At 39.8% G+C, this 25,000-nt stretch overlaps 1 protein-coding gene across 4 annotated transcripts in view; it reads right to left on the reverse strand.

Moving 5' to 3' along the window:
- The window catches only part of LOC133577594 (potassium voltage-gated channel subfamily KQT member 4), a 143,986-nt gene that overhangs the window by 39,183 nt on the left and 79,803 nt on the right, over positions 1–25,000 (reverse strand). For 2 of the 4 annotated variants that reach the window (XM_061931590.1, XM_061931588.1), the window contains exons 1-5: positions 20,279–20,394; positions 9,292–9,382; positions 2,735–2,861; positions 2,484–2,659; positions 2,028–2,150 (exon numbers count right to left, since the gene is read on the reverse strand). In XM_061931590.1, coding sequence (XP_061787574.1) covers positions 2,028–2,150; positions 2,484–2,659; positions 2,735–2,861; positions 9,292–9,382; positions 20,279–20,358 — 597 coding nt within the window. In that variant the 5' untranslated portion in view covers positions 20,359–20,394. Of the gene's footprint in view, positions 1–2,027; positions 2,151–2,483; positions 2,660–2,734; positions 2,862–9,291; positions 9,383–20,278; positions 20,395–25,000 lie in introns of those variants that run through there. The other 2 variants (XM_061931589.1, XM_061931587.1) reach the window with 1 other exon arrangement.

A 25,000-nucleotide genomic window follows, 5' to 3' on the forward strand; every position in this document is an offset into this window, starting at 1 on the left:
GAATATAACACATGAGTGTAAATATTTTAGCGTCCCATTTTTTCGAAATTTAGTTTTTTCTTTTAGTTAAGTTAAGTTACTTTAAAGTACCAATGATTGTCACACACACACTAGGTGTGGTGAAATGTGTCTTCTGCATTTGACCCATCACCTTGTTCACCCCCTGGGAGGTGAGGGGAGCAGTGGGCAGCAGCGTTGCCGTGCCCGGGAATAATTTTTGGTGATTTAACCCCCAATTCCAACCCTTGATGCTGAGTGCCAAGCAGGGAGGTAATGGCTCCCATTTTTATAGTCTTTGGTATGACTCGGCCGGGGTTTGAACTCACAACCTACCCATGTCAGGACGGACACTCTAAGCACTAGGCCACTGAGTAGATTACATTTTAACAAATAAAAATGATAAAAACAAACAAAATAAAATATAGGGATGTCCGATAATATCGGCAGTCCGATAAATGCTTTAAAATGTAATATCAGAAATTATCGGTATCGGTTTCAAAAAGTAAAATGTATGACTTTTTAAAACGCCACTGTGTACACGGACGTAAGGAGAAGTACAGAGTGCCAATAAACCTTAAAGGCACTTCCTTTGCATGCCGGCCCAATCACATAATATCTACGGCTTTTCACACACACAAGTGAATGCAACGCATACTTGGTCAACAGCCATACAGGTCACACTGAGGATGGCCGTATAAACAACTTTAACACTGTTACAATTATGCGCCACACTGTGAACCCACACCAAACAAGAATAACAAACATGTTTCGGGAGAACATCCGCACCATAACACAACATAAACACAACAGAACAAATACCCAGAACCCCTTGCAGAACTAACTCTTCCGGGACACTACAATATACACCCCCCGCTAGCCCCTACCCACCCCCCAACCCCGCCCACCACAACCTCCTCATGCTCTCTCAGGGAGAGCATGTCCCAAATTCCACGCTGCTGTTTTGAGGCATGTTAAAAAAAATAATGCACTTTGTGACTTCAATAATAAATATGGCAGCACCATGTTGGCATTTTTTTCCATAACTTGAGTTGATTTATTTTGGAAAACCTTGTTACATTGTTTAATGCATCCAGCTGGGCATCACAACAAAATTAGGCATAATAATGTGTTAATTCCACGACTGTAGCGTATTTTTCGGACTATAAGTCGCAGTTTTTTTCATAGTTTGGCCGGGGGTGCGACTTATACTCAGGAGCGACTTATGTGTGAAATTATTAACACATTAGCGTAAAATATCAAATAATATTATTTATCTCATTCACGTAAGAGACTAGACGTATAAGATTTCATGGGATTTAGCGATTAGGAGTGACAGATTGTTTGGTAAATGTATAGCATGTTCTATATGTTATAGTTATTTGAATGACTCTTACCATAATATGTTACGTTAACATACCAGTTGGTTATTTATGCCTCATATAACGTACACTTATTCAGCCTGTTGTTCACTATTCTTTATTTATTTTAAATTGCCTTTCAAATGTCTATTCTTGGTGTTGGGTTTTATCAAATACATTTCCCCAAAAACTTATACTCCAGTGCGACTTATATATGATTTTTTCCTTCTTTATTATGCATTTTCGGCCGGTGCGACTTATACTCCGAAAAATACGGTATATATCGGTATCGGTTGATATCGGAATCGGTAATTAAGAGTTGGACAATATCGGAATATCGGCAAAAAAGCCATTATCGGACATCTCTAATAAAATACATTAAAAATACTGTAATTTTTTTATTGTCTGCCCCCACGCTCCCCCCATTATTTGCCCACATCGTTGCACATGACAGGTTGTATAAAAACTAATTACATTTTCAAGAGGATAAATCAAGTGAAGGACCTTTTATTACCTCTTGATTATGTTCAGCGTTTCAGAAATAGCGCTTGTACTGGAGGCATTCCTGATGACTTTTGAGTGCGTGTGTAAATATCATCTTTAACAACGATCACCACGACCAAATGGAACGCATCTGCTGGTGCGTGAGCGTGCGCATGCAGTACTCACAATCCCCCACCAGAGGGAGTCTGCGTAGTTGCTGAAGTCGGTGTTGTCCTTCTCGGCCACATAGACCAGGAAGGAGGCGAAGATGAGCACCAGGAAGCCGATGTACCACGCTGTAATCAGCTCCTGGGGAGGAAGCATCCATCACAAGCGTCAGCGACATCTTAATCCCAAATTATCATCATCATTATCGACGAAATAAATGCCCCCGTCATCGTTTTGCAGCTTTCCGGGGCTAAGGTGCACGGCCATCATAATCATCATCACGGCGGGTAAGTCAGCACAAACGGCGGCCGCTAAATGTGCAGCCAAAGTGCACTCTGGCCTTAGAAGGCACCACAACATGTGATCACGTAACAAAGCAGCTTTCCAGGTGATTAGGAATTCTTACTAAGCTTTTCCTCTGGCGTTCCCACACCGCTAGCTAACATTAGCGTGCTGCCCTGTGAACTAACAGACCTTGCTGTGAGCGTAGACCACAGAGCCCAGCAGCTTCCAGGTGCCTCCTCGCCGGTCCATGCGCACCATGCGCAGGATCTGCAGGAAGCGCATGCTGCGCAGGGCTGAGGTGGCGAAGATGTTGCCCTGCGTGCCCGCCGCGATCACCGCCAGCGACGCCACGAACACGATGAAGTCTGACAGGAGAGACAAGGGAGCCCGTGAAGACGTGGATGAGGACTGTGAGAAGGTTCCTGGCGAGGAGTTCTGACCGATGATGCAGAAGGGCTTCCGGGCGAACCTCAGCCGCCCCTGCCAGCCGCGGTACCGGCAACAGCATCCCGCCGCCCAGATCCTGATGAAGTATTCCAGCCCGAAAACCACGATCATCACGAACTCCTGTCACACAATTAAGACCCTCGGTCAAAGACGGGTATGAAATAAAATCCAAACTTTGTCCAACATTTTATTGATCTAACCATCTTAACCTCTTAAGGCCCAAGCTGTTTGTTTACATGCTTTTTTGTTTATTTCTCTTTGCTATTTGGGTTTATTGGACCCTAATTAGAATAAAAACTAAGAATCATATTTTGATATGATGTACTGAGTCCATAAGTACACAAACGTGTACTTCATGTTTAGTGACTTATTTTTACACTTTTTCCCCCCAAATTCCATTGTATGTTATACTCTTCTGACACCACCAGATGGCAGTATAAGTGTCCACATAAGTGGCCATAAGACCCCAATTTAGTAGTGTACACAATTTTGGAAATAAGAGCTAAAAGGTGCTTTCCACGCATGTGGCCACTAAGCCTTTAGAGTTAAGGGGCCTATCATGCAAAGCCAACTCTTCTTACCAATTGGTAACTCCTGTTGAAAATGTGAAAAATCAAAGCGTGGAGGCATTGCGGAGATATTTAAAAACGATCCGTTTGGAATGTTCCCAATTGGTCGTCAGCGGGTTATTCATATGTGCAGTGATGGGCAAGCTACTTGGTAAATGTAGTAAGCTAAGATACAAGTTACTCTCAATTAAAGGTAGCTAAGCTACAGGGGAAGCTATCCCCGGAGAATTGTAGCTAGCTCCATTACAAGCTACGCGGCAAAAGTAGCTTGCCACATCAAAGTTACACATACGTACATACATATATATACACATCCATACATATGTATATATATCATCATCGGCGGTCACTCGAACGAGTATGACGATCCTCCTGGTAGGGGTGTATCCCTTTATGGAGGATGCCTGTGCATGAATTAGTTTAACGTGGGGAGACTGGTGCACAGACAGTCACCACACGATCCTTGACAGAATTGAGTCAGGGTCCAGTGGCATGATTCCAAGACGACTGGGGACCCTTTTCTGCTGCAGCCTTCTTCCACCATCGCAGCCATTGTGGTAGTTCTTAAATCTACCGTCTTCTACCTGCTCCGCCGTTGAGGTCTTCACCGTATCCCTGGCTAGGGGGCAGTCAGGTACTAGGCCTTTGCCAAGGGCCACCTGGGGTATCAGTAGTAAAGGGGTTAACCTAATAGTTCCCCAAGACCCCATAGAGGAGCCTCCACTGCCAGATGCACTTTGACGTCATGCCCAGGACAAGTATATATACAGGTATATACACACACACACACACACACACACACACACACACACACACACACACACACACACACACACACACACACACACACACAGTACAGGCCAAAAGTTTGGACACACCTTCTCATTCACAACACAACTGATGGTCCCAACCCCATTGATAAAGCAAGAAATTCCACTAATCTACCCTAAGGCACACCTGTGAAGTGAAAACCATTTCAGGTGACTACCTCTTGAAGCTCATCGAGAGAATGCGAAGAGTGGGCAAAGCAGTAATCAGAGCAAAAGGGTGGCTATTTTGAAGAAACTAGAATATAAAACATACATCCATCCATCCATTTTCTACCGCTTGTCCGGTTCGGGGTCGCGGGGGATGCTGGAGCCTATCTCAGGGGGTGTATATTGTAGCGTCCCGGAAGAGTTAGTGCTGCAAGGGGTTCTGGGTATTTGTTCTGTTGTGTTTATGTTGTTTTACGGTGCGGATGTTCTCCCGAAATGTGTTTGTCATTCTTGTTTGGTGTGGGTTCACAGTGTGGCGCATATTTGTAACAGTGTTAAAGTTGTTTATACGGCCACCCTCACTGTGACCTGTATGGCTGTTGACCAAGTATGCCTTGCATTCGCTGAAAAGCCGTAGATATTATGTGATTGGGCCGGCACGCAAAGGAAGTGCCTTTAAGGTTTTATTGGCGCTCTGTACTTCTCCCTACGTCTGTGTACACAGCGGCGTTTTAAAAAGTCATAAATGTTACTTATTGAAACCGATACCGATAAATTTGAAACCGATACCGATAATTTCCGATATTACATTTTAAAGCATCTAGTCGATTAAATCGATTATAAAAAATTTTGTCATCGATTCGTTGGATCTATACTATGCGCATGCGCAGAGGCTACTTTTTTATTTATTTATATTATTTATTTATTATTTTTTTTTATAAACTGCAACATTTACAAACAGCTGAGAAACAATAATCAAAATAAGTATGGTGCCAGTATGCTGTTTTTTTTCAATAAAATACTGGAAAGGATAGACATGTAGTTTGTTTTTGAGACTTTTATTAGTAGGTTGCACAGTGAAGTACATATTCCGTACAATTGACCACTAAATGGTAACACCCGAATAAGTTTTTTAACTTGTTTAAGTCGGTTGTCCGGTTCGGGGTCGCGGGGGATGCTGGAGCCTATCTCAGGAGGGTGTATATTGTAGCGTCCCGGAAGAGTTAGTGCTGCAAGGGGTTCTGGGTATTTGTTCTGTTGTGTTTATGTTGTGTTACGGTGCGGATGTTCTCCCGAAATGTGTTTGTCATTCTTGTTTGGTGTGGGTTCACAGTGTGGCGCATATTTGTAACAGTGTTAAAGTTGTTTATACGCCCACCCTCAGTGTGACCTGTATGGCTGTTGACCAAGTATGATTGCATTCACTGAAAAGCCGTAGATATTATGTGATTGGGCCGGCACGCAAAGGAAGTGCCTTTAAGGTTTTATTGGCGCTCTGTACTTCTCCCTACGTCCGTGTACACAGCGGCGTTTTAAAAAGTCATAAATGTTACTTATTGAAACAGATACCGATAAATTTGAAACCGATGCCGATAATTTCCGATATTACATTTTAAAGCATCTAGTCGATTAAATCGATTATAAAAATAGTTGGCGATTAATTTAGTCATCGATTCGTTGGATCTATACTATGCGCATGCGCAGAGGCTACTTTTTTTTTTTTTTTTTTTTTTTTTATAAACTGCAACATTTACAAACAGCTGAGAAACAATAATCAAAATAAGTATGGTGCCAGTATGCTGTTTTTTTTCCAATAAAATACTGGAAAGGATAGACATGTAGTTTGTCTCTTTTATCCGATTATTAATCGATTAATCAAAGCAATAATCGACAGATTAATCGATTATCAAATTAATCGTTAGTTGCAGCCCTAATATATACATACACAGTATATATATGTATATATGTGTGTGTATGTGGGTGCTATACTTGATTGAGTGTTTTTGCAGGAGTCTTTTGCACGAGCAAAGAACTGGGTGATATTACATTTTAAAGCATCGTCCGATATTATCGGCAGTCCGATATAATCGGACATCCCTATTGGCGACTACTATTTTTGGCAATGCATGAGACAATGAAACGTGCATCATTGACATTATTATTAGACATTTATTAAAAAAAATTAAAAAAGAACAATAGGGTCACAGTGGCTTACACTCGCATCGCATCTCATAAGCTTGACAACACACTGTGTCCAATATTTTCACAAAGGTAAAATAAGTCATATTTTTGGTTCATTTAATAGTTAAAACAAATTTACATTATTGCAATCATTTGATAAAACATTGTCCTTTACAATTATAAAAGCTTTTTACAAAAATCTACTACTGTGCTTGCATGTCAGCAATCCTATGTATTGAATGAATAGAGAATCCTTTTGAATCGGGAAAATATTGTTTTTGAATCGAGAATCGCTTTGAATCGAAAAAAAATCGATTTTGAATCGAATCGCGACTCCAAGAATCGATATTGAATCGAATCGTGGGACACCCATAGATTCGCAGCCCTAGTAACTGGAGCGAGTTTAGCGCGTCAATATGTCATATTTACATGCTGACGTTGTCATATTTTGCAACAAAAATCAATGAACCACGGTTATATATTTTAGGCCCTAATGTAAATACATTGTGGAAATACTTTACTGTGTTCTTGGGACGTGTCAGTCACATAAATAAAGCCCTTCGGTGGCTAATTGGCGTTTTAATGTCCTCCTGATTGATGGTGAAAGGCGGCGCTGAATGGAGAGCGCAAGGTGGGCCGCGAGGGGATGAGGATGAGGAGGAGGCGAAGACTCCTTGAGGTTAGCGCGGAGAAAGCAGCGAGTCCATTAACCATTCACTGAAGAGGCCAGAGCACAGATTATGATGGGACGGCTATTAGGATTAGTGGATCATGTCTGTGATTTCCTGCACACTCAACAGCACCTGAATCCCCCACGTTGCTTAGTCGGCGACTCTGGCATCCAACAATACTCTGCTGGTGTGTGTTAATGTGTGCGTTTGTTATGGTGCAAGCGTCTTTTAAGGTCAGATTCAAGCACTTTTTAAGCACGTTACATTGAATGCAGCACCTTGCTGCTGTAAAAAACTACACATTCACCCATAGAAATGAGGTTACAATCAAACAGCATATTCATTCATTTAAATGGATAAATGCAAATAATAGTAATACTTTATTAAATTTGGAAGTATTTAATTGTGTTAAGAGAAAATAAGGGCCACATATGTTTTATGTATTTTGATTTTGATTTTTTTTTTTTTAAGAAAAGTACCGACAGGTAAGCTTTAGGGTTTCAAATTAATGATTAAATAATAGGGGTGTCACTTTTTTTTTATTTTCTAATGAATCGTGATTCTTATTTGGAAGGATTCTTAATCAAATTCAAAAAAAATAATAATTTATTTTAAAGGGGAACATTATCACAATTTCAGAAGGGTTAAAACCATTAAAAATCAGTTCCCAGTGGCTTATTTTATTTTTCGAAGTTTTTTTCAAAATTTTACCCATCATGCAATATCCCTAAAAAAAGCTTCAAAGTGCCTGATTTTAACCATCGTTATATACACCCGTCCATTTTCCTGTGACGTCACACAGTGATGCCAACACAAACAAACATGGCGCATAGAACAGCAAAGTATAGCGACATTAGCTCGGATTCAGACTCGGATTTCAGCGGCTTAAGCGATTCAACAGATTATGCATGTATTGAAACGGATGGTTGTAGTGTGGAGGCAGGTAGCGAAAACAAAATTGAAGAAGAAACTGAAGCTAATGAGCCATATCGGTTTGAACCGTATGCAAGCGAAACCGACGAAAACAACACGACAGCCAGCAACACGGGAGAAAGCGAGGACGAATTCGGCGATCGCCTTCTAACCAACGATTGGTATGTGTTTGTTTGGCATTAAAGGAAACTAACAACTATGAACTAGGTTTACAGCATGAAATACATTTGGCAACAACATGCACTTTGAGAGTGCAGACAGCCCAGTTTTCATCAATTAATATATTCTGTAGACATACCCTCATCCGCTCTCTTTTCCTGAAAGCTGATCTGTCCAGTCCAGTTGGAAATGCATCTGCTTTGAGTGTCGCAGGATATCCACACATTCTTGCCATCTCTGTCGTAGCATAGATTTCCTCGGTAAAGTGTGCGGAACAAACGTCCAATTTCTTGCCACTGGTGCAACTTGAATCCGTCCCTGTTCGTGTTGTTACACCCTCCGACAACACACCGACGAGGCATGATGTCTCCAAGGTACGGAAAACAGTCGAAAAAACGGAAAATAACAGAGCTGATTTGACTCGGTGTTTGTAATGTGTTTGAGAAAATGGCGGATTGCTTCCCGATGTGACGTCACGTTGTGACGTCATCGCTCCGAGAGCGAATAATAGAAAGGCGTTTAATTTGCCAAAATTCACCCATTTAGAGTTCGGAAATCGGTTAAAAAAATATATGGTCTTTTTTCTGCAACATCAAGGTATATATTGACGCTTACATAGGTCTGGTGATAATGTTCCCCTTTAACATTTAAGTGGTGAAACTTCCTATAAGAGGACAGCTGTAGTGCTGTATTCTGAGGATCATGTCATATTTAATTAGAACTTTTATTTATTTATCTATTTATTTTTAATGGTCCTCAGTAGTCACGTACAAATTTGTGTGAATTATGCAAAATTATTTAAATTTAGTTCCCATGAACCATATTAACTCTTTTTCCCCAGGGTCCCCAGTAAGAATGATCAGCACATTAATTCATCAATCCAGAGATTTAAAGACATGTAGGAGCCAACTGGGCAGTGGCCTTTTTACCTCCTTTTTTTTATGCCTCCACAACCTGTAGAAAGGGTGGTCCCCACAAGCAGGGGCACCGAAAAGGGGGGGTAAAGGAGACGGATTCTAGGGGCCCATGATTGAGGGGGACCCAGAGAGGCCCCTAATGATGATGAAATTATAATACAGAAAAAATAATGACACTGAGTTGGGGGTCCTGTAAAGATTCTTTTCATGGGGCCCAAAATCCCTAGCGGCGCCCCTGCCCACAAGTGATGATCAAAAACTTGGTCCCCGTTCCAGATGATAACAAGTATGTGTGTGTGTGTGTGTGTGTGTGTGTGTGTGTGTGTGTGTGTGTGTGTGTGTGTGTGTGTGTGTGTGTTTACCAGGATGAAGAGGCCTTGGTTGGCGACCTCCTGGTGTTCTGTGATGGTGGAGAAGACGGACAGCAGCAAGCAGCCGAACACCAGCACAAAACTGGAACACAAGCAGGACAACAATAAACAAATGGTGTTCAAAGTTTGTTCAAGTGGGTCGCAGCGCCTCCGTCCAGCAGAAGTAAGTAATGGCCACTTGAGGCTGAGGACGACGCCAGAAGAAAACACGGCATAAATTGTGGTAGATTAGCGCTCGTCAGCTTTGTGGCGCTCTCGTGGTAACGTAAACACTGAGACAGCTGCTGAGAGCTTCATTTCAGTGCTCACATCAATTTGTGCACGATTTTGCAGCAATAACCACATGATCATCCTGCTTAGTGCACGCAGCATCCTTTCTTTTTTCAACTCATGTCAAGCAGACACGAGGTCGCTCCTCTCCCCGACAATGATGCATGAACGTTGGTGTAAGAGCATTTACGTTCGCACTCGGCCAGTGGAAAGTTTTTGTTGGATTGCTGTTGCAGTGCGGCTGTCAGCGACCAGATGACAAGTTTGCGGCGCGGGGACAAGGCTGATGTGGTTGTTTATTCTTTTCATTGGGACACTAGCCATGAAGCTGTGGCCTTCACTGATAAAAGCTGCAGACAAAAACACCAAGACATGTTGGACAACGGACCAGCTCGTTGACAGGCTGACCAAAATTAGCAGCGTGAACTTCTACAAAAAGGTGGATCAAATGAGATTTTACCGGGACAAAATTGACATGAAATAACTTCTGACAGGCATTTATTCACCAAACTCTGTAGAAACGAAACCTGATCGCTAACTTTGTATAGCTCCTGCAGCACACACCACTGACTAACACAAACTTGTTCCTCAGACCTCAAACTCTTCATTTTAAACCAGGGATGTCCAAACTATGGCCCGTGAGACATCACAGGTCTAACAAGAAGATTGGCCCGCGTTGTGTTTTTACCTGAATTTAGTCCCCTGTGGGTTGATTTACAGCAGGCGTGGGCAATTATTTAGACTCGGGGGCATACTTGCCAACCTTGAGACCTCCGATTTCGGTAGGTGGGGGGCGTGGTTGGGGCGGGGCGTGGTTGGGGGCGTGGTTAAGAGGGGAGGAGTATATTTACAGCTAGGATTCACCAAGTCAAGTATTTTATATATATATATATATATATATATATATATATATATATATATATATATATATATATATATATATATATATATATATATATATATATATATAAGAAATACTAAGTCAAGTATTCCATATATATATATATATATATATATATGTATAAATAAAAGAAATACTTGAATTTCAGTGTTCATTTATTTACACATATACACACACATAACACTCATCTACTCATTGTTGAGTTAAGGGTTGAATTGTCCATCCTTGTTCTATTTGTCACTATTTTTCTAACCATGCTGAACGCCCTCACTGATGATGCATTGCTTTGTGGCACGCAAAAAGTGCTTTCATCAAATGCACTAGATGGCAGTATTGTCCTGTTTAAGAGTGTCACAACATTGCTGTTTACGGCAGACGAACTGCTTTATGGTAGACGAAATGCTGTTGTTGTGTGTTGTTACCGCGCTGGGAGAACGTTAATGAAACCGCCTAACAATAAACCCACATAAGAAACCAAGAACTCGCCCTCGATCATTCTACAGTTATAACGTGATTGGGCAGGTATGCTTGTTTATATTGTGTGCCTGAATTTCGGGAGATTTTCGGGAGAAAATTTGTCCCGGGAGGTTTTCGGGAGAGGCGCTGAATTTCGGGAGTCTCCCGGAAAATCCGGGAGGGTTGGCAAGTATGCTCGGGGGCCAAATTTGGAGAAAAAAATGTGTCCGGGGGCCGGTATATCTATTTTTAGGAACACTAATACAAAACCTTACAATAATGTCTGATTTAATGCTAAAAATGTTATGACAGACCGCCATAAAAAAGGGAATGGAATTTTTCATTTTCTACTGAATGAGACACCCAGAATGTACATGAAAATAAAGAATGTGGGATTTACAATATTAAGTATGAACGATAAAACACTGAAAATTTACAACATACGAATGTCACACCCCCTCTCCATCGACATATTTTACAATCAAGCGAAACGCAACAAAAATGCAACAAACACAGCAAAATATGAACGTGAAGTAGGGCTGGGCGATATATCGATATACTCGATATATTGCGGGTTTGTCTCTGTGCGATATAGAAAATGACTATATCGTGATATTCGAGTATACATTCTCACATTCTCACGCAGTTGCTTTTAGCTGCGGGCATTACACTACATGCGTTTCCCACTCTTTCTTGTCTCTCCTTCTCACAGAGACTTAAAACAAGCGCATTTTCTTGCATACGTCACGTGTGCAACATCACACGCTCCCGCGGAGCAGAGAGGTAGCGACATGGTAACGTTAGCTGTGATGCTAACGGTGAGGTGCGAGTGGTATTACGAGAGAGAGAAGGTGCGAATCTGATAACAAATGGAGGAAGAATTCATTCACAAGAAAAACAGTACAGGATCCATCGTCCGGCGGTCGTTTGGCTTCAAGCGGGAATATGTTCAAAATGTATGCGGCAAAAGCCTTGCTACAAAAAGTAGCAGCACTGCTAATGTGTAGCATCATTTGAAAAGTCACCCGCGAGAGAATGAAGAGTGCTTGAAACTCTGCATGTCAACATCTCAGGCCGGTGCCACACCAACAAAATGCCCAAGCAACTATTTCCAGATCAACACCGGATGAAAAAAAAAAGTCAACAACAGAAGGAGATAACGTCCGCAGGAACCTATTATGCAGCTCATTTTTATTTGACATTTATTGATATATATTGTGTGACATCATGCACAAAAGTGCACTTTATTAGTTTTATAATATTGTAGTGGCGTTCTGTACAAAAAGTACACTTTAATTTAGTGTTGTTTTGATATGTCATCTTGGTGACATCATGCACAAAAGTGCACTTATAGCTTGTCTTAAAATGTCTGACAAACTTGCACTTTCTGTTTTGAAATGACATGAATGTTTGTGCCACTGCTTAATAACTGTTTAATAAATACACTTTTGGTCAATTGACTTAGTTGTGATTTCCCTCTCTGCATGAAAGTTTAAAAGTAGCATATATTTATGCAGTATGAAGAAGAATGTTTTAATGTAGACACATAGAATCATCATACTGCTGTGATTATATGCATCAAGTGTTCATTCAAGGCTAAGGCAAAATATGGAGATATATATCGTGACATGGCCTAAAAGTATCGAGATATTAAAAAAAGGCCATATCGCCCAGCCCTACTTCCATCTAACATCTTGGATTTGCCACCATCATTGAGACTCAGAAAATGTTATAATAAAACAAGACACAACAACTGGAAAGCAGTTATCATAATCAGATCATTTTTATAATATTCTTTATAATAAACTTAGGGTAAGAAAGATGGGTGTTCTATGAAAAAAAAAGCCTTTTTTTTTTTTTAAGGTAAAAAAGCATAAATGTGGATGTTTTCTTACAAATTATTTTATTTATATATATATATATATATATATATATATATATATATATATATATATATATATGAGTGGAGGGGGGCGTGGTCTGCGGGCCTGCCGCGGAGTGGTGGGGTGTGTAAGGACTGGCCTCGAAGCCAGCGGCAGGTGAGTAGATTGCCCAGCTGAGGCTGGTTATCTAATCACCTGTCGCCTTTATTAGCAGCAGCCGGGCCAAGACACGTGGTTGGAGTTGGAGCTCGGGACAGAGACACGCCGGACTGAAAAGTCCGAGATATATATTGCTGGAAGGCAAACCATACTGCTGTATGTCAATAAAAGACTTGACTCAACCTGTCTACCGGGCTTACAAAGATCTGTCGGCGTCAGGAGAACCCACCACAAGAGGGAAACCTCTACAATAAATATATATATATATATATATATATATATATATATATATATATATATATATATATATATATATATATATATATATTTATATATATATATTTTTTTTTATTTATCTTTTTTACAAAAGATCTTAGGGTTTGCGTGGTTTTAAATTCTAAATCGCCAATATGTGGAGATCCACTAAAATAAGTTGAAAACAATCCCATCCATATCTTTAAATATTTCAATATAAGAAATAAGAGTTTAAAAAACATAGTAATTTACTGTCTTTCATGCAGTAAATTACTTATAGTTGATTATTAAAAGTATAAATTCAAATCTACAGTCGTTGCAATTCTGCAGAACTCTCATTGGTTGGTTCCTGTCTGAGTCACAGGTCAACACAAACTGGAAAACAAAATATCAACAAACCCACGTTCTCCATGCCGGAACATTCCTTGGAAAAGGCAAACAAGCGTAGTGTTTAAGTTTGACGTGTACAAAAGTGCAATGTCTAAGTCGGTTAATTGCAGTGCTCCCTATCAACCAGTAAGGAGCGTTAAGTGGTGTGGGAATTCCCGCTGAGACGACGAGTCTGCTTTCTCCAATCAATACGTGACTATGTTCATCAGTACATGAATGGATGCGTGCGCGTACGCAACAGGAAGCGCAGGCGGGATGCGCCAGTCTGCCAGTCGGCATCATCCACTTCACCAAATATGCTGACAAGGACGTTTTTCTCATTAGTATTAGGGATGGGCAATACGGCCTAAAATCGCGACATACAACTCCTAGAAAAATGGTGTAATCACTAATCACCATATATTGATGATTTTTTTCCTCTGAATTGATTGGTTTCATAATCATTTCACGATGCTTGACCTAAAAATAAAACTGTTACTGATTAACACAATTTATTTTGATTTATTTTAGTGTTTCTTCAAGGGAAACTGCACTTTTTCGGGGGAATTTTGCCCACCATTCACATTCCATATTTAATGTAAGTTGTAAAATATGGCAAGTAAGAGGTGGCTAACAATGCAGCTGCTGGGAGTATTCAATTTCGCCTATAAAGCCCTGTAAAAACTTCCAAAAACTGCTAACAATACCCCATTTACATCTCGTGACCTGAATATCAACCAAGTAATAGCAATATTGTTATTATAAGTGCTAACGCAAACAGGCTATTTTTTTAGTGGCGCTAACTAGCTTATGCTGCTATATTGACATCGCTTCTGAGTTGGTAAAAGTTAATTCCAGATTATAAATCATGCCTCTCGCTTGGATAGTCCAGTGTTTTTCAACCACTGTGCCGCGGCACACTAGTGTACCATGAGATACAATCTGGTGTGCCGTGGGAGATTATCTAATTTCACCTCTTTGGGTTAAAAAAATATTTTTTGCAAACCAGTAATTATAGTCTGCAAATTATGTGTTGTTGTTGTTGAGTGTCTGTACTGTCTAGAGCTCGGCAGAGTAACCGTGTAATACTCTTCCATATCAGTAGATGGCAGCCGGTAGCTAATTGCTTTGTAGATGTCGGAAACAGCGAGAGGCAGCGTGCAGGTAAAAAGGTGTCTAATGCTTAAACCAAAAATAAACAAAAGGTGAGTGCCCCTAAGAAAAGGCACTGAAGCTTAGGGAAGGATATGCAGAACGAAAGCAAAACTGAACTGGCTACAAAGTAAACAAAAACAGAATGCTGGACGACAGCAAAGACTTACTGTGGAGCAAAGATGGCGTCCACAATGTACACCCAAACATGATGTGACAATCAACAATGTCCCCACAAAGAAGGATAAAAACAACTGAAATATTTTTGATTGCTAAAACAAAGTAGATGTAAGAGAAATATCGCTCAAAAGGAAGACATGAAACTGCTACAGGAAAATACCAAAAAAAGAGAAAAAGCCACCAAAATAGGAGCGCAAGACAAGAACTAAAACACTACACACAGGAAAACAGCAAAAAAGTCCAAATAAGTCAGGGCGTGATGTGACAGGTGGTGACAGTACACCTACTTTGAGACAAGAGCTATAGTGATGCATGCTTGGTTATGGTTTAAAGTCATATCCAACAATTGCGACAACAACTATCTACTGTCAACCGAGTTTCGTTTTTTAATGATTTCTGCTGTTGGTGTGCCTCCGCATTTTTTCAACGCAAAAAATGTGCCTTGGCTCAAAAAAGGTTGAAAAACACAGGGATAGTCGAAGATTGTGGCCATAAACCGACAAATTGGTCAATTTCATCTTCATCCATACGACGACATCCCAATGAGAGCAGACATTGTACAGTAAGGGATTGTTTTATTATGTTCATAATTTGTCATTCTTGTTGAGCACTTAGCAATAATGCTACTAGTGTTTCATTAAAGTTGGATCTGTTTAGCACTCAGCTTCTAAAACTTGTAATCCTGCTTAAATTCAGGGTCAAAAATAGAAGTTTCTGGATCATCATTTGACCAAAAGTAGTCTTTGTTGTCTCTCATGAAGTCTGCCATGATTAGTAATGTTGTTGGTGAAGGAAATAGTAACCGTTGTGATGTGTCTGTGAAATGACGTAAATATTACATGTAGGGATGTCCGATAATAACGGACTGCCGATAAATGCTTTAAAATGTGATATCAGAAGTTATCGGTATCGGTTTCAAAATTATCGGTATCAGTTTTAAAAAGTCAAATTTATGACTTTTTAAAACGCTGCTGTGTACACGGACGTAGGGGGAGGTACAAAGCGCCAATCAACCTTAAAGGCACTTTCTTTGCGTGCCGGCCCAGACACATAATATCTACGGCTTTTCACACGCACAAGTGAATGCAAAGCATACTTGGTCAACAGCCATACAGGTCACACTGAGGGTGGCCGTATAAACAACTTTAACACTGTTACAAATATGCGCCACACTGTGAACCCACACCAAACAAGAATGACAAACATGTCGGGAGAACATCCGCACCGTAACACAACAGAACAAATACCCAGAACCCCTTGCAGCACTAACTCTTCCGGGACGCTACAATATACACCCCCCGCTACCCTCCTCCCCCCACCACCACCACCTCAACCCCGCCCACCTCAACCTCCTCATGCTCTCTCAGGGAGAGCATGCCCCATGTTCCAAGCTGCTGTTTTGAGGCATGTTAAAAAAAATAATGCACTTTGTGACTTCAATAATAAATATGGCAGTGCCATGTTGGCATTTTTTTCCATAACTTGAGTTGATTTATTTTGGAAAACCTTGTTACATTGTTTAATGCATCCAGCGGGGTATCACAACAAAATTAGGCATAATAATGTGTTAATTCCACGACTGTATATATCGGTATCGGTTGATATCGGAATCGGAAATTAAGAGTTGGACAATATCGGAATATTGGATATCGGCAAAAAAGCCATTATCGGACATCTCTAATTACATGTTATTGGGAATGTGCCTGTTATTACATTACATATACCATATACACACAGCATGTATATAAAACATCGATGGAGGTTTTTGGAGGTTTTTAGAGCGCTTTATAGGCGGAATAGAGTGAGTCCTATTAGCTCCATTGTTAGCTGACTTTTGCTATCATTTATTTACGATTTGGAATGCATAAAAAAATAAAAAAACACATGTGTTCTGGTCTTAAGATCGGTTGGTCATGAGTTCAAACCCTGGCCGAGTCATACCAAAGAATATAAAAATGGGACCCATTACCTCCCTGCTTGACAGTCAGCATCAAGGGTTGGAATTGGGGGTTAAATCACCAAAACCGCTGCTGCTCACTGCTCCCCTCACCTCCCAGGGGGTGATCAAGGGTGATGGGTCAAATGCAGAGAATAATTTCGCCACACCTAGTGTGTGTGTGTGTGACAATCATGGGTACTTTAACTTTAACTTAACATAAGCATTGTGAATGATAGACACGATTCCAAAAAAGGTGAAGTTTATTTTATGTTAAAAAAAAACAGCAAAAGTAGCAGGTACCGTATTTTTCGGACTATAAGTCACAGTTTTTTTCATAGTTTGGCCGGGCTCCAGTGCGATTTATATATGTTTTTTTTCCTTCTTTATTATGCATTTTCAGCAGGTGCGACTTATACTCCGGTGCGACTTACACTCCGAAAAATACGGTAAATCTACTGGTAAAAAGTTGGTTGCATTACTTTTATTGAAAATCACTTAAATGTTGAAAATGTTTCCTCTTGTCAATTGCTGATTTAGAAGTGGCTCTGCACTGTGGCGGGACGTTAGCCACTAGAAAGAATGCGGCATTGCGTTGAGGGGGCGTTCGTTACGGCACACATCTGGAATGTGTCATCAACATGCATTACCACGATATGTACAGTATATAAAAGCTTTATCGTTGGCCAAATTCATATTTTTTTGTCTCTATTGCGCAACCCTAATGAGTAGTAGTAGTACTAGTATTGTGGATGTTGTCATGAATATTAATGATATTGCATTGGTGACCTCCGACCTCTTACAATGGAAGAGAAGAGCAACAATATTGCATGCACATCTCAAAAGGTCCTAAACGCAATTTGTCTCGCGCCAATCCCCCCCCCCTCCCCGTCCATACCTGATTGCTTAATGGACGCCGGGGCGGGAGAAAGAAGAGGGCTTTTACCGCCATTTTCCTGTAAGGATACGTAACTGAGTGGAGGAGGTGGAGGTGTGTGTGTGTGGGGGGGTGTCTCACGTTACGCGGTGGAAATATCAAAGTGAGATAACAAGGTTTTATCAGCGCCGAGTAAACATCAATTACACTGTTGTGTAGCAGCGTCAACATCTTTTGATTCGATCCTCACTGTGTGATGAAGAGGCAGCACACAGCACATAAAAATGTTTCAACTTCAACAATGTCCCCACAAAGAAGGATAAACAACTGAAATATTCTTGATTGCTAAAACAAAGTAGGTGCGGGAAATATCGCCCAAAGGAAGACATGAAACTGCTACAGGAAAATACCAAAAAAAGAGAAAAAGCACCCAAAATAGGAGCGCAAGACAAGAACTAAAAAAACACTACACACAGGAAAACAGCAAAAAAACTCAAGATAAGTCATGTCGTGACGTGACAGGTGGTGACAGTACACCTACTTTGAGACAAGAGCTATATTGATGCATGCTTGGTTATGGTTTAAAGTCATACTCAACAATTGCGACAACAACTTTTTACTGTCAACTGAGTTTCGTTTTTTAATGATTTCTGCTGGTGGTGTGCCTCTGGTTATTTTCAATGAAAAAAATGCGCCTTGGCTCAAAAAAGGTTGAAAAACACTGCCTTAACTAGGGATGTCCGATAGATTTAAAATGTTATATCGGAAATTATCGGTATCGGTTTCGTTATTATCGGTTTATAAAAGTAAAATGTATGACGTTTTTAAACGCCACTGTGTACACGGACGTAGGGAGAGGTACAGAGAGACAGTAAACCTTTAAGGCACTTCCTTTACGTGCATGCCATCCCAGTCAAATAATATCTACCAGCTTTACTCATTACAAATTGATGCAAGACATACTTTTTCAACAGCCATACAGGTCACACTGAGAGTGGCCGTATAAACAACTTTAACACTGTTACAAGTATGCGCCACACTGTGAACCCACACCAAACAAGAATGACAAACATATTTCGGGAGAACATCCGCACCGTAACACAACAGAACAAATACCCAGAATCCCTTGAAGTACTAACTCTTCCGGGACGCTACAATATAAACCCCCCCGCTAACCCCTACCCCACCACCTCAACCTCTCATAGTCTCTCTCAGGGAGAGCATGTCCCAAATTCCAAGCTGCTGTTTGGATAGATAGATAGATAGATAGTACTTTATTGATTCCTTCAGGAGAATTCCCTCAGGAAAATTAAAATTCCAGCAGCAGTGTACAGAATTGAGATCAAATTTAAAAAGTAAAAAGTAAATAATGGGGGTACAAATGGAAACAGAATAGAAACATATTACAATCAATCAATCAATCAATGTTTATTTATATAGCCCTAAATCACAAGTGTCTCAAAGGGCTGCACAAGCCACAACGACATCCTCGGTACAAAGCCCAATAAGAATACAAATAAAAAGCAACAATGAGAATAAAAATATAACAGTAAAATAAGCATATAACAAGAGAACCTAGGCATTAGTGACCATGTTATGAAAAAGTATTGCACTGTTTTTGTTTTGAGGCATGTTAAAAAAAATAATGCACTTTGTGACTTCAATAATAAATATGGCAGTGCCATGTTGGCATTTTTTTCCATAACTTGAATTGATTTATTTTGGAAAACCTTGTTACATTGTTTAATGCATCCAGCTGGGCATCAGAACAAAATTAGGCATAATAATGTGTTTATTCCACGACTGTATATATCGGTTGATATCGGTATCGGTAATTAAGAGTTGGACAATATCGGATATCGGTAAAAAAAACAAAAAAAACATTATTGGACATCTCTAGTCTTAACGGATAATTCAGGACAAAAAAAAGAGACTGATTCTTTAACTACAAATATGTGTAGCTCCCCTTAATATTTGGACAATCACAATGGTTCAAGTACCATTGGAAAGTGTTTGTCAAGGTCTTTGAAATATTATGCATTTGGAATTTTTCACCAACACAATGTAACACTAATAAAACAATGCTTTAAAAATGGAAAACACACACAAAGAACACCTCTAAAGACATTAGTGTAGTGTATCTAAAATCAACATCAATAACTTGATGTACTGGTTTTAATGTGGTGCCTATAGATACTATACACGGCTAGCCATGTAAGCTAGCGCTAGTTAGCAACTTCGCAAGCCAATTTAAACAACAAAAAACGGAGCGAGGCGTATTTTCACATCGGCACAATGCACCGCCATTATTCGTGTCATAAAAATGACCAACTTAAGTCGCCTCAAACGAGCTAAAAACCAAGCAAAAGATTAATTAGCAAAACGAGGAAGTCTAACCGGTTGTCGCAATGCATTCTGGGACTTGTAGTATCAACCCTGTCTGTGTTAAACTAACACTAAATTGAGCGGTTTAGACGAATAAAAACACAACATACATGCTCCAACAAACGGCAGTACTATGTACACAAACATATACGCACCGGTGTCGCCTTGTGTGTCCCTTTACAACTTGATCGTGTGTGAAGAAGTGCGGACACACAGTAAGCAGCACATGTGGCATGAGATGATGCTCGCTAGCTAATTAAACTAACAAATACGGCGGCTAATCTACACCTACAATGGCCACTTTATTAGGTACACCTGCACTCTCTAGTTTCAACTAACCATTTTTTTATTTTTATTTTATTTTTTTTAAATAATGATTTATTTTACAAATATTTTCAAATATTTTTAGTTTGTATTATATAATTGCAATAAATTAAACATGTGTATAATTTGATATTAGCTCTTGGGTTGGAAATCAGATGTACCTAATGAAGTGACCCTCTGTACTTTTCCCACTATATAAGGGAGAAGGGGGGTAAAAACAACACACACAAACAAAAATGAGAGAAGAAAAAAAATGCTGACTATCCAGGGGCTCAAGTGCTGGCGTCCTCACCGGGAAGACAGAAAGAATGGAAACAGGAGTAGTGAGGAGGGGGTTTGTTTGTTAGCTGACATAACACAAAAGTAAATACACACACACACACACACACACACACAAGTATTTGTTTTCCTTCGCCAGCTCCCGCTAGCATTGAAGGAATCAATAATTGAGTTACACAAGTGAGTGTTGGTGGTCACAGAATGTGCAACATTGGCACTTTGCATCACGACAGGCGGACGCTAACATGCTACACGCTACACGGTAGAGGTGTTTGCTACTTTCATTTTCCTAAGAACTGTAAAATGTTCGTGTATCTCAGATACGTTACTTTGTTTCTATTTCTATTATAGTCAACACAATCACAGGTTCCAAGCCCAATATTGTCGTAAATAGTTAGCATTTTATACATTAGCGCGTTAGCTTGTTTTTACCTGTCCAGTGTTTCCGTTACATTCATTTATATGTGTTTACATATTCTGGTACTTGACGAAAAATTTGATTAGCCATACTAAAATGCTTAACCGTTAGCATATTCGTATGCTATCTTTTTTAAGCTAATATATTATAGAATTAAATATCAATTTGATACTTGACACATGCTAACCTCTAGCATGCTAACTTTTTGCGTGGTACTTGGCTTGTGCTAATGGTTAGCATTTTAGCATGCTAGCTTTTTTAGCAAATTTTACAGGTATACTGTGCATATCACAATCTTACATTTATGTATTTGACACATGCTAACCTTTAGCTTTCTAATGCATATAATGATAATGATAATGGGTTGTACTTGTATACAGTGTTGGGAGTAACTGTAACGCCGTTATTGTCGGCGGTAACTAGTAGTCTAACGCGTTATTTTTTATAGTCAGTAACTCAGTTACCCTTACTACATGATGCGTTACTGCGTTATTTTACGTTATTTTTTATGTAGTATCGGCTGGAAACAGAAGATCTGAGTGTGTTTTATTGGAGAGTTGCAGTGTCGTCTTTCTGATTCTTCCTGTGTCGCAAGGGAGAGAAGAGGCGCAGTGTGTGTGGGTGTGTGTGGTGGTGGGGGGGTGTCTGTGTTTACTAACAAGACATCATGGCGGAGCCGAAGCCGAGTTTCTTAACATGGAGATATTCTCACTAATTTCCTTTTGTCGAGCTCAAAGAAAAGAACATTTTAGTTAAATGTAAGTTGTGTCTTGGATCAAAGATCCCATCGTCCCTGGCATGCCTGCCAGCTTTTTTTAAACTAATTTTGCAGGTATACACTTCAGAGTCATTTATTTTTGTACTTAACGCATGCTATCGGTTAGCATGTTAACATTAGCATTTTAACATGCTAACCTTAGTATGCTAGCTTTTTTGCAGGTATACACTTGGTATACACCTCAGGGTCACATAATTTGGTACTTGACACATGCTAATGGTTAGCATTAGCCTGCCAGCTTTTTTAAACTAATTTTTCAGGTATACACTTCAGAGTCATTTATTTTGGTACTTAACGCATGCTATTGGTTAGCATGTTAACATTAGCATTTTAACATGCTAACCTTAGTATGCTAGCCTTTTTGGCCTTTTTTGCAGGTATACACTTGGTATACACCTCAGGGTCACATATTTTGGTACTTGACACATGCTAATGGTTAGCATTAGCCTGCCAGCTTTTTTAAACTAATTTTGCAGGTATACACTTCAGAGTCATTTATTTTGGTAATAAACGCATGCTATTGGTTAGCATGTTAACATTAGCATTTTAACATGCTAACCTTAGTATGCTAGTTTCTTTGGCTTTTTTTGCAGGTATACACTTGGTATACACCTCAGGGTCACATAATTTAGTACTTGACACATGCTAATGGTTAGCATTAGCCTGCCAGCTTTTTTAAACTAATTTTGCAGGTATACACTTCAGAGTCATTTATTTTGGTAATAAATGCATGCTATTGGTTAGCATGTTAACATTAGCATTTTAACATGCTAACCTTAGTATGCTAGTTTCTTTGGCTTTTTTGCAGGTATACACTTGGTATACACCTCAGGGTCACATAATTTAGTACTTGACACATGCTAATGGTTATCATTAGCCTGCCAGCTTTTTTAAACTAATTTTGCAGGTGTACACTTCAGAGTCATTTATTTTGGTAATAAACGCATGCTATTGGTTAGCATGTTAACATTAGCATTTTAACATGCTAACCTTAGTATGCTAGTTTCTTTGGCTTTTTTGCAGGTATACACTTGGTATACACCTCAGGGTCACATATTTTGGTACTTGACACATGCTAATGGTTAACATTAGCATGCCAGCTTTTTTAAACAAATTTTGCAGGTATACACTTCAGAGTCATTTATTTTGATACTTAACGCATGCTATCGGTTAGCATGTTAACATTAGCATTTTAACATGCTAACCTTAGTATGCTAGCTTTTTTGGCTTTTTTGCAGGTATACACTTGGTATACACCTCAGGGTCACATATTTTGGTAGTAGACACATGCTAATGGTTAGCATTAGCATGCTAGCTTTTTTAAGCTGATTTTGCAAGTATACACCTTAGCGTCATATATTTTGGGACTTTACGCATGCTAACTGTTAGCATTTCAGCATTCACACGCAATTTCTACCAAAATTGCATTTTGTCAGTAATAATGTTGCAGTTTGCAGCGGTTGTCTCTCACTACAAGCATGATGATAAACATGTTAAGTAGTGACTGTGGTATCGCCACATTCCTTGCGTTGGGACAGCAGTTCATCACGTCAGCCGTCCAGCAAAACATGATTTGTTTGAGGAAAAAAGAGAAAAGCCAAGTTCGAATCTTACATAATACAAAACGACCACGCCAGCTGCAGGTCGGAAAGTAACGTCACAGCCACGAAATTTGCGTAAATCAGAACAAAATCACAGAAGAAGAGCGCGGCGTTAGGAATAGAGCTTCAATCATATAGCGTGTCATTACACACACACACACACACACAGACATAAATATAAACACACACACTCGGATGCTCTTTGTGGACCGGCTGTCAGAGAAAAGCTGGGCCGTGTGAGGCGAAGTGCTGAGAGAGCGCTGACATTTAGCGGCCGCATTGTTTGCCACGCCAGAGCCAATTAGCGGGCGAGCCACCCGAAGCCTTTTCGTGGACAAGCCGCTGACATTTCACCAGACCCGTTATGTCGCCATCGTCACACCGGGGACCGCTCAGGTGGTCGCGTGCAAGGTGCGTGTGTTCAAACACAACAACTGCACGCCGCTCGACAGGAAATAAAAGCTACAACAATAAAACAGGAGGCTTATTGAAACTGGAAATTTGAAGGAAAACATGACAAAATGTCCCAAAATAATCTAAAAATATAATTGAGAAAATTATATATATATCCATCCATTTCTTCCCGTTCGGGGTGGCGGGGGGTGCTGGAGCCTATCTCAGCTGCATTCGGGCGGAAGGCAGGCTACACCCTGGACAAGTCACTACTTCATCGCAGGGCCAACACAGATAGACGGACAATATTCACACTCACATTTAAAAATAATTTTCTAAATATTATTTTTACATTATTTTGGGACATTTTGTCATATATATATATATATATATATATATATATGGTATAAGGTCACGGTTTGGTTCATTTTCGGTACAGTAAGAAAACAACAAAATATAAATTTTGGGGTTATTTATTTACCAATTTTGCAAAATCTTCCACCAAACAAATTTTTCTTAGTGGAATATTTGATGTGAAGTAATGGGAACCTTCGATAGATCAATCATTCATAATAACATTGATTTTGATTCAATATTATGTTTTGAGCAATGACAGTTTGAAAGAAAAAAAAACAGCTTTGTTTTATTAGTCCACATTGCAACTTTTTCTAAATTACATTTCACCTTTAAGCTTTTTTATTTCACGTTTGTTATGTTTTTGTTTATTTTAATAGTATTTTTAGAATGTGCCGTGGGCCTTTAAAACATTAGCTGTGGGCCGCAAATGGCCTCCGGGGCACACTTTTGACACCCCTGCTACAGATAATAAAAAATTAAATGTGATAAATCTATGGATAAAAAGCAGAGCCTGGCGACGCATGCTCGTTTATCATAACTCTCTCTCTGTCTCTGTGTCTGCCCCTCCCTCACCAATGCTGCTGCGCGCACAATTTGTTTTGTTTTTGACCCCTTTTTAACCCTGAACGTACATTGAAAATACATGCAACCCTAACTCAAAATGCCGGACATTTGAGGCATTTAAGAAACTCGGCCCTGACAGCTCCGCAAAAGAGGACACTCCTAA

This window comes from Nerophis lumbriciformis, linkage group LG37 (genome assembly GCF_033978685.3).
Source record: "Nerophis lumbriciformis linkage group LG37, RoL_Nlum_v2.1, whole genome shotgun sequence".
Classification (NCBI taxonomy): Eukaryota; Metazoa; Chordata; class Actinopteri; order Syngnathiformes; family Syngnathidae; genus Nerophis; species Nerophis lumbriciformis.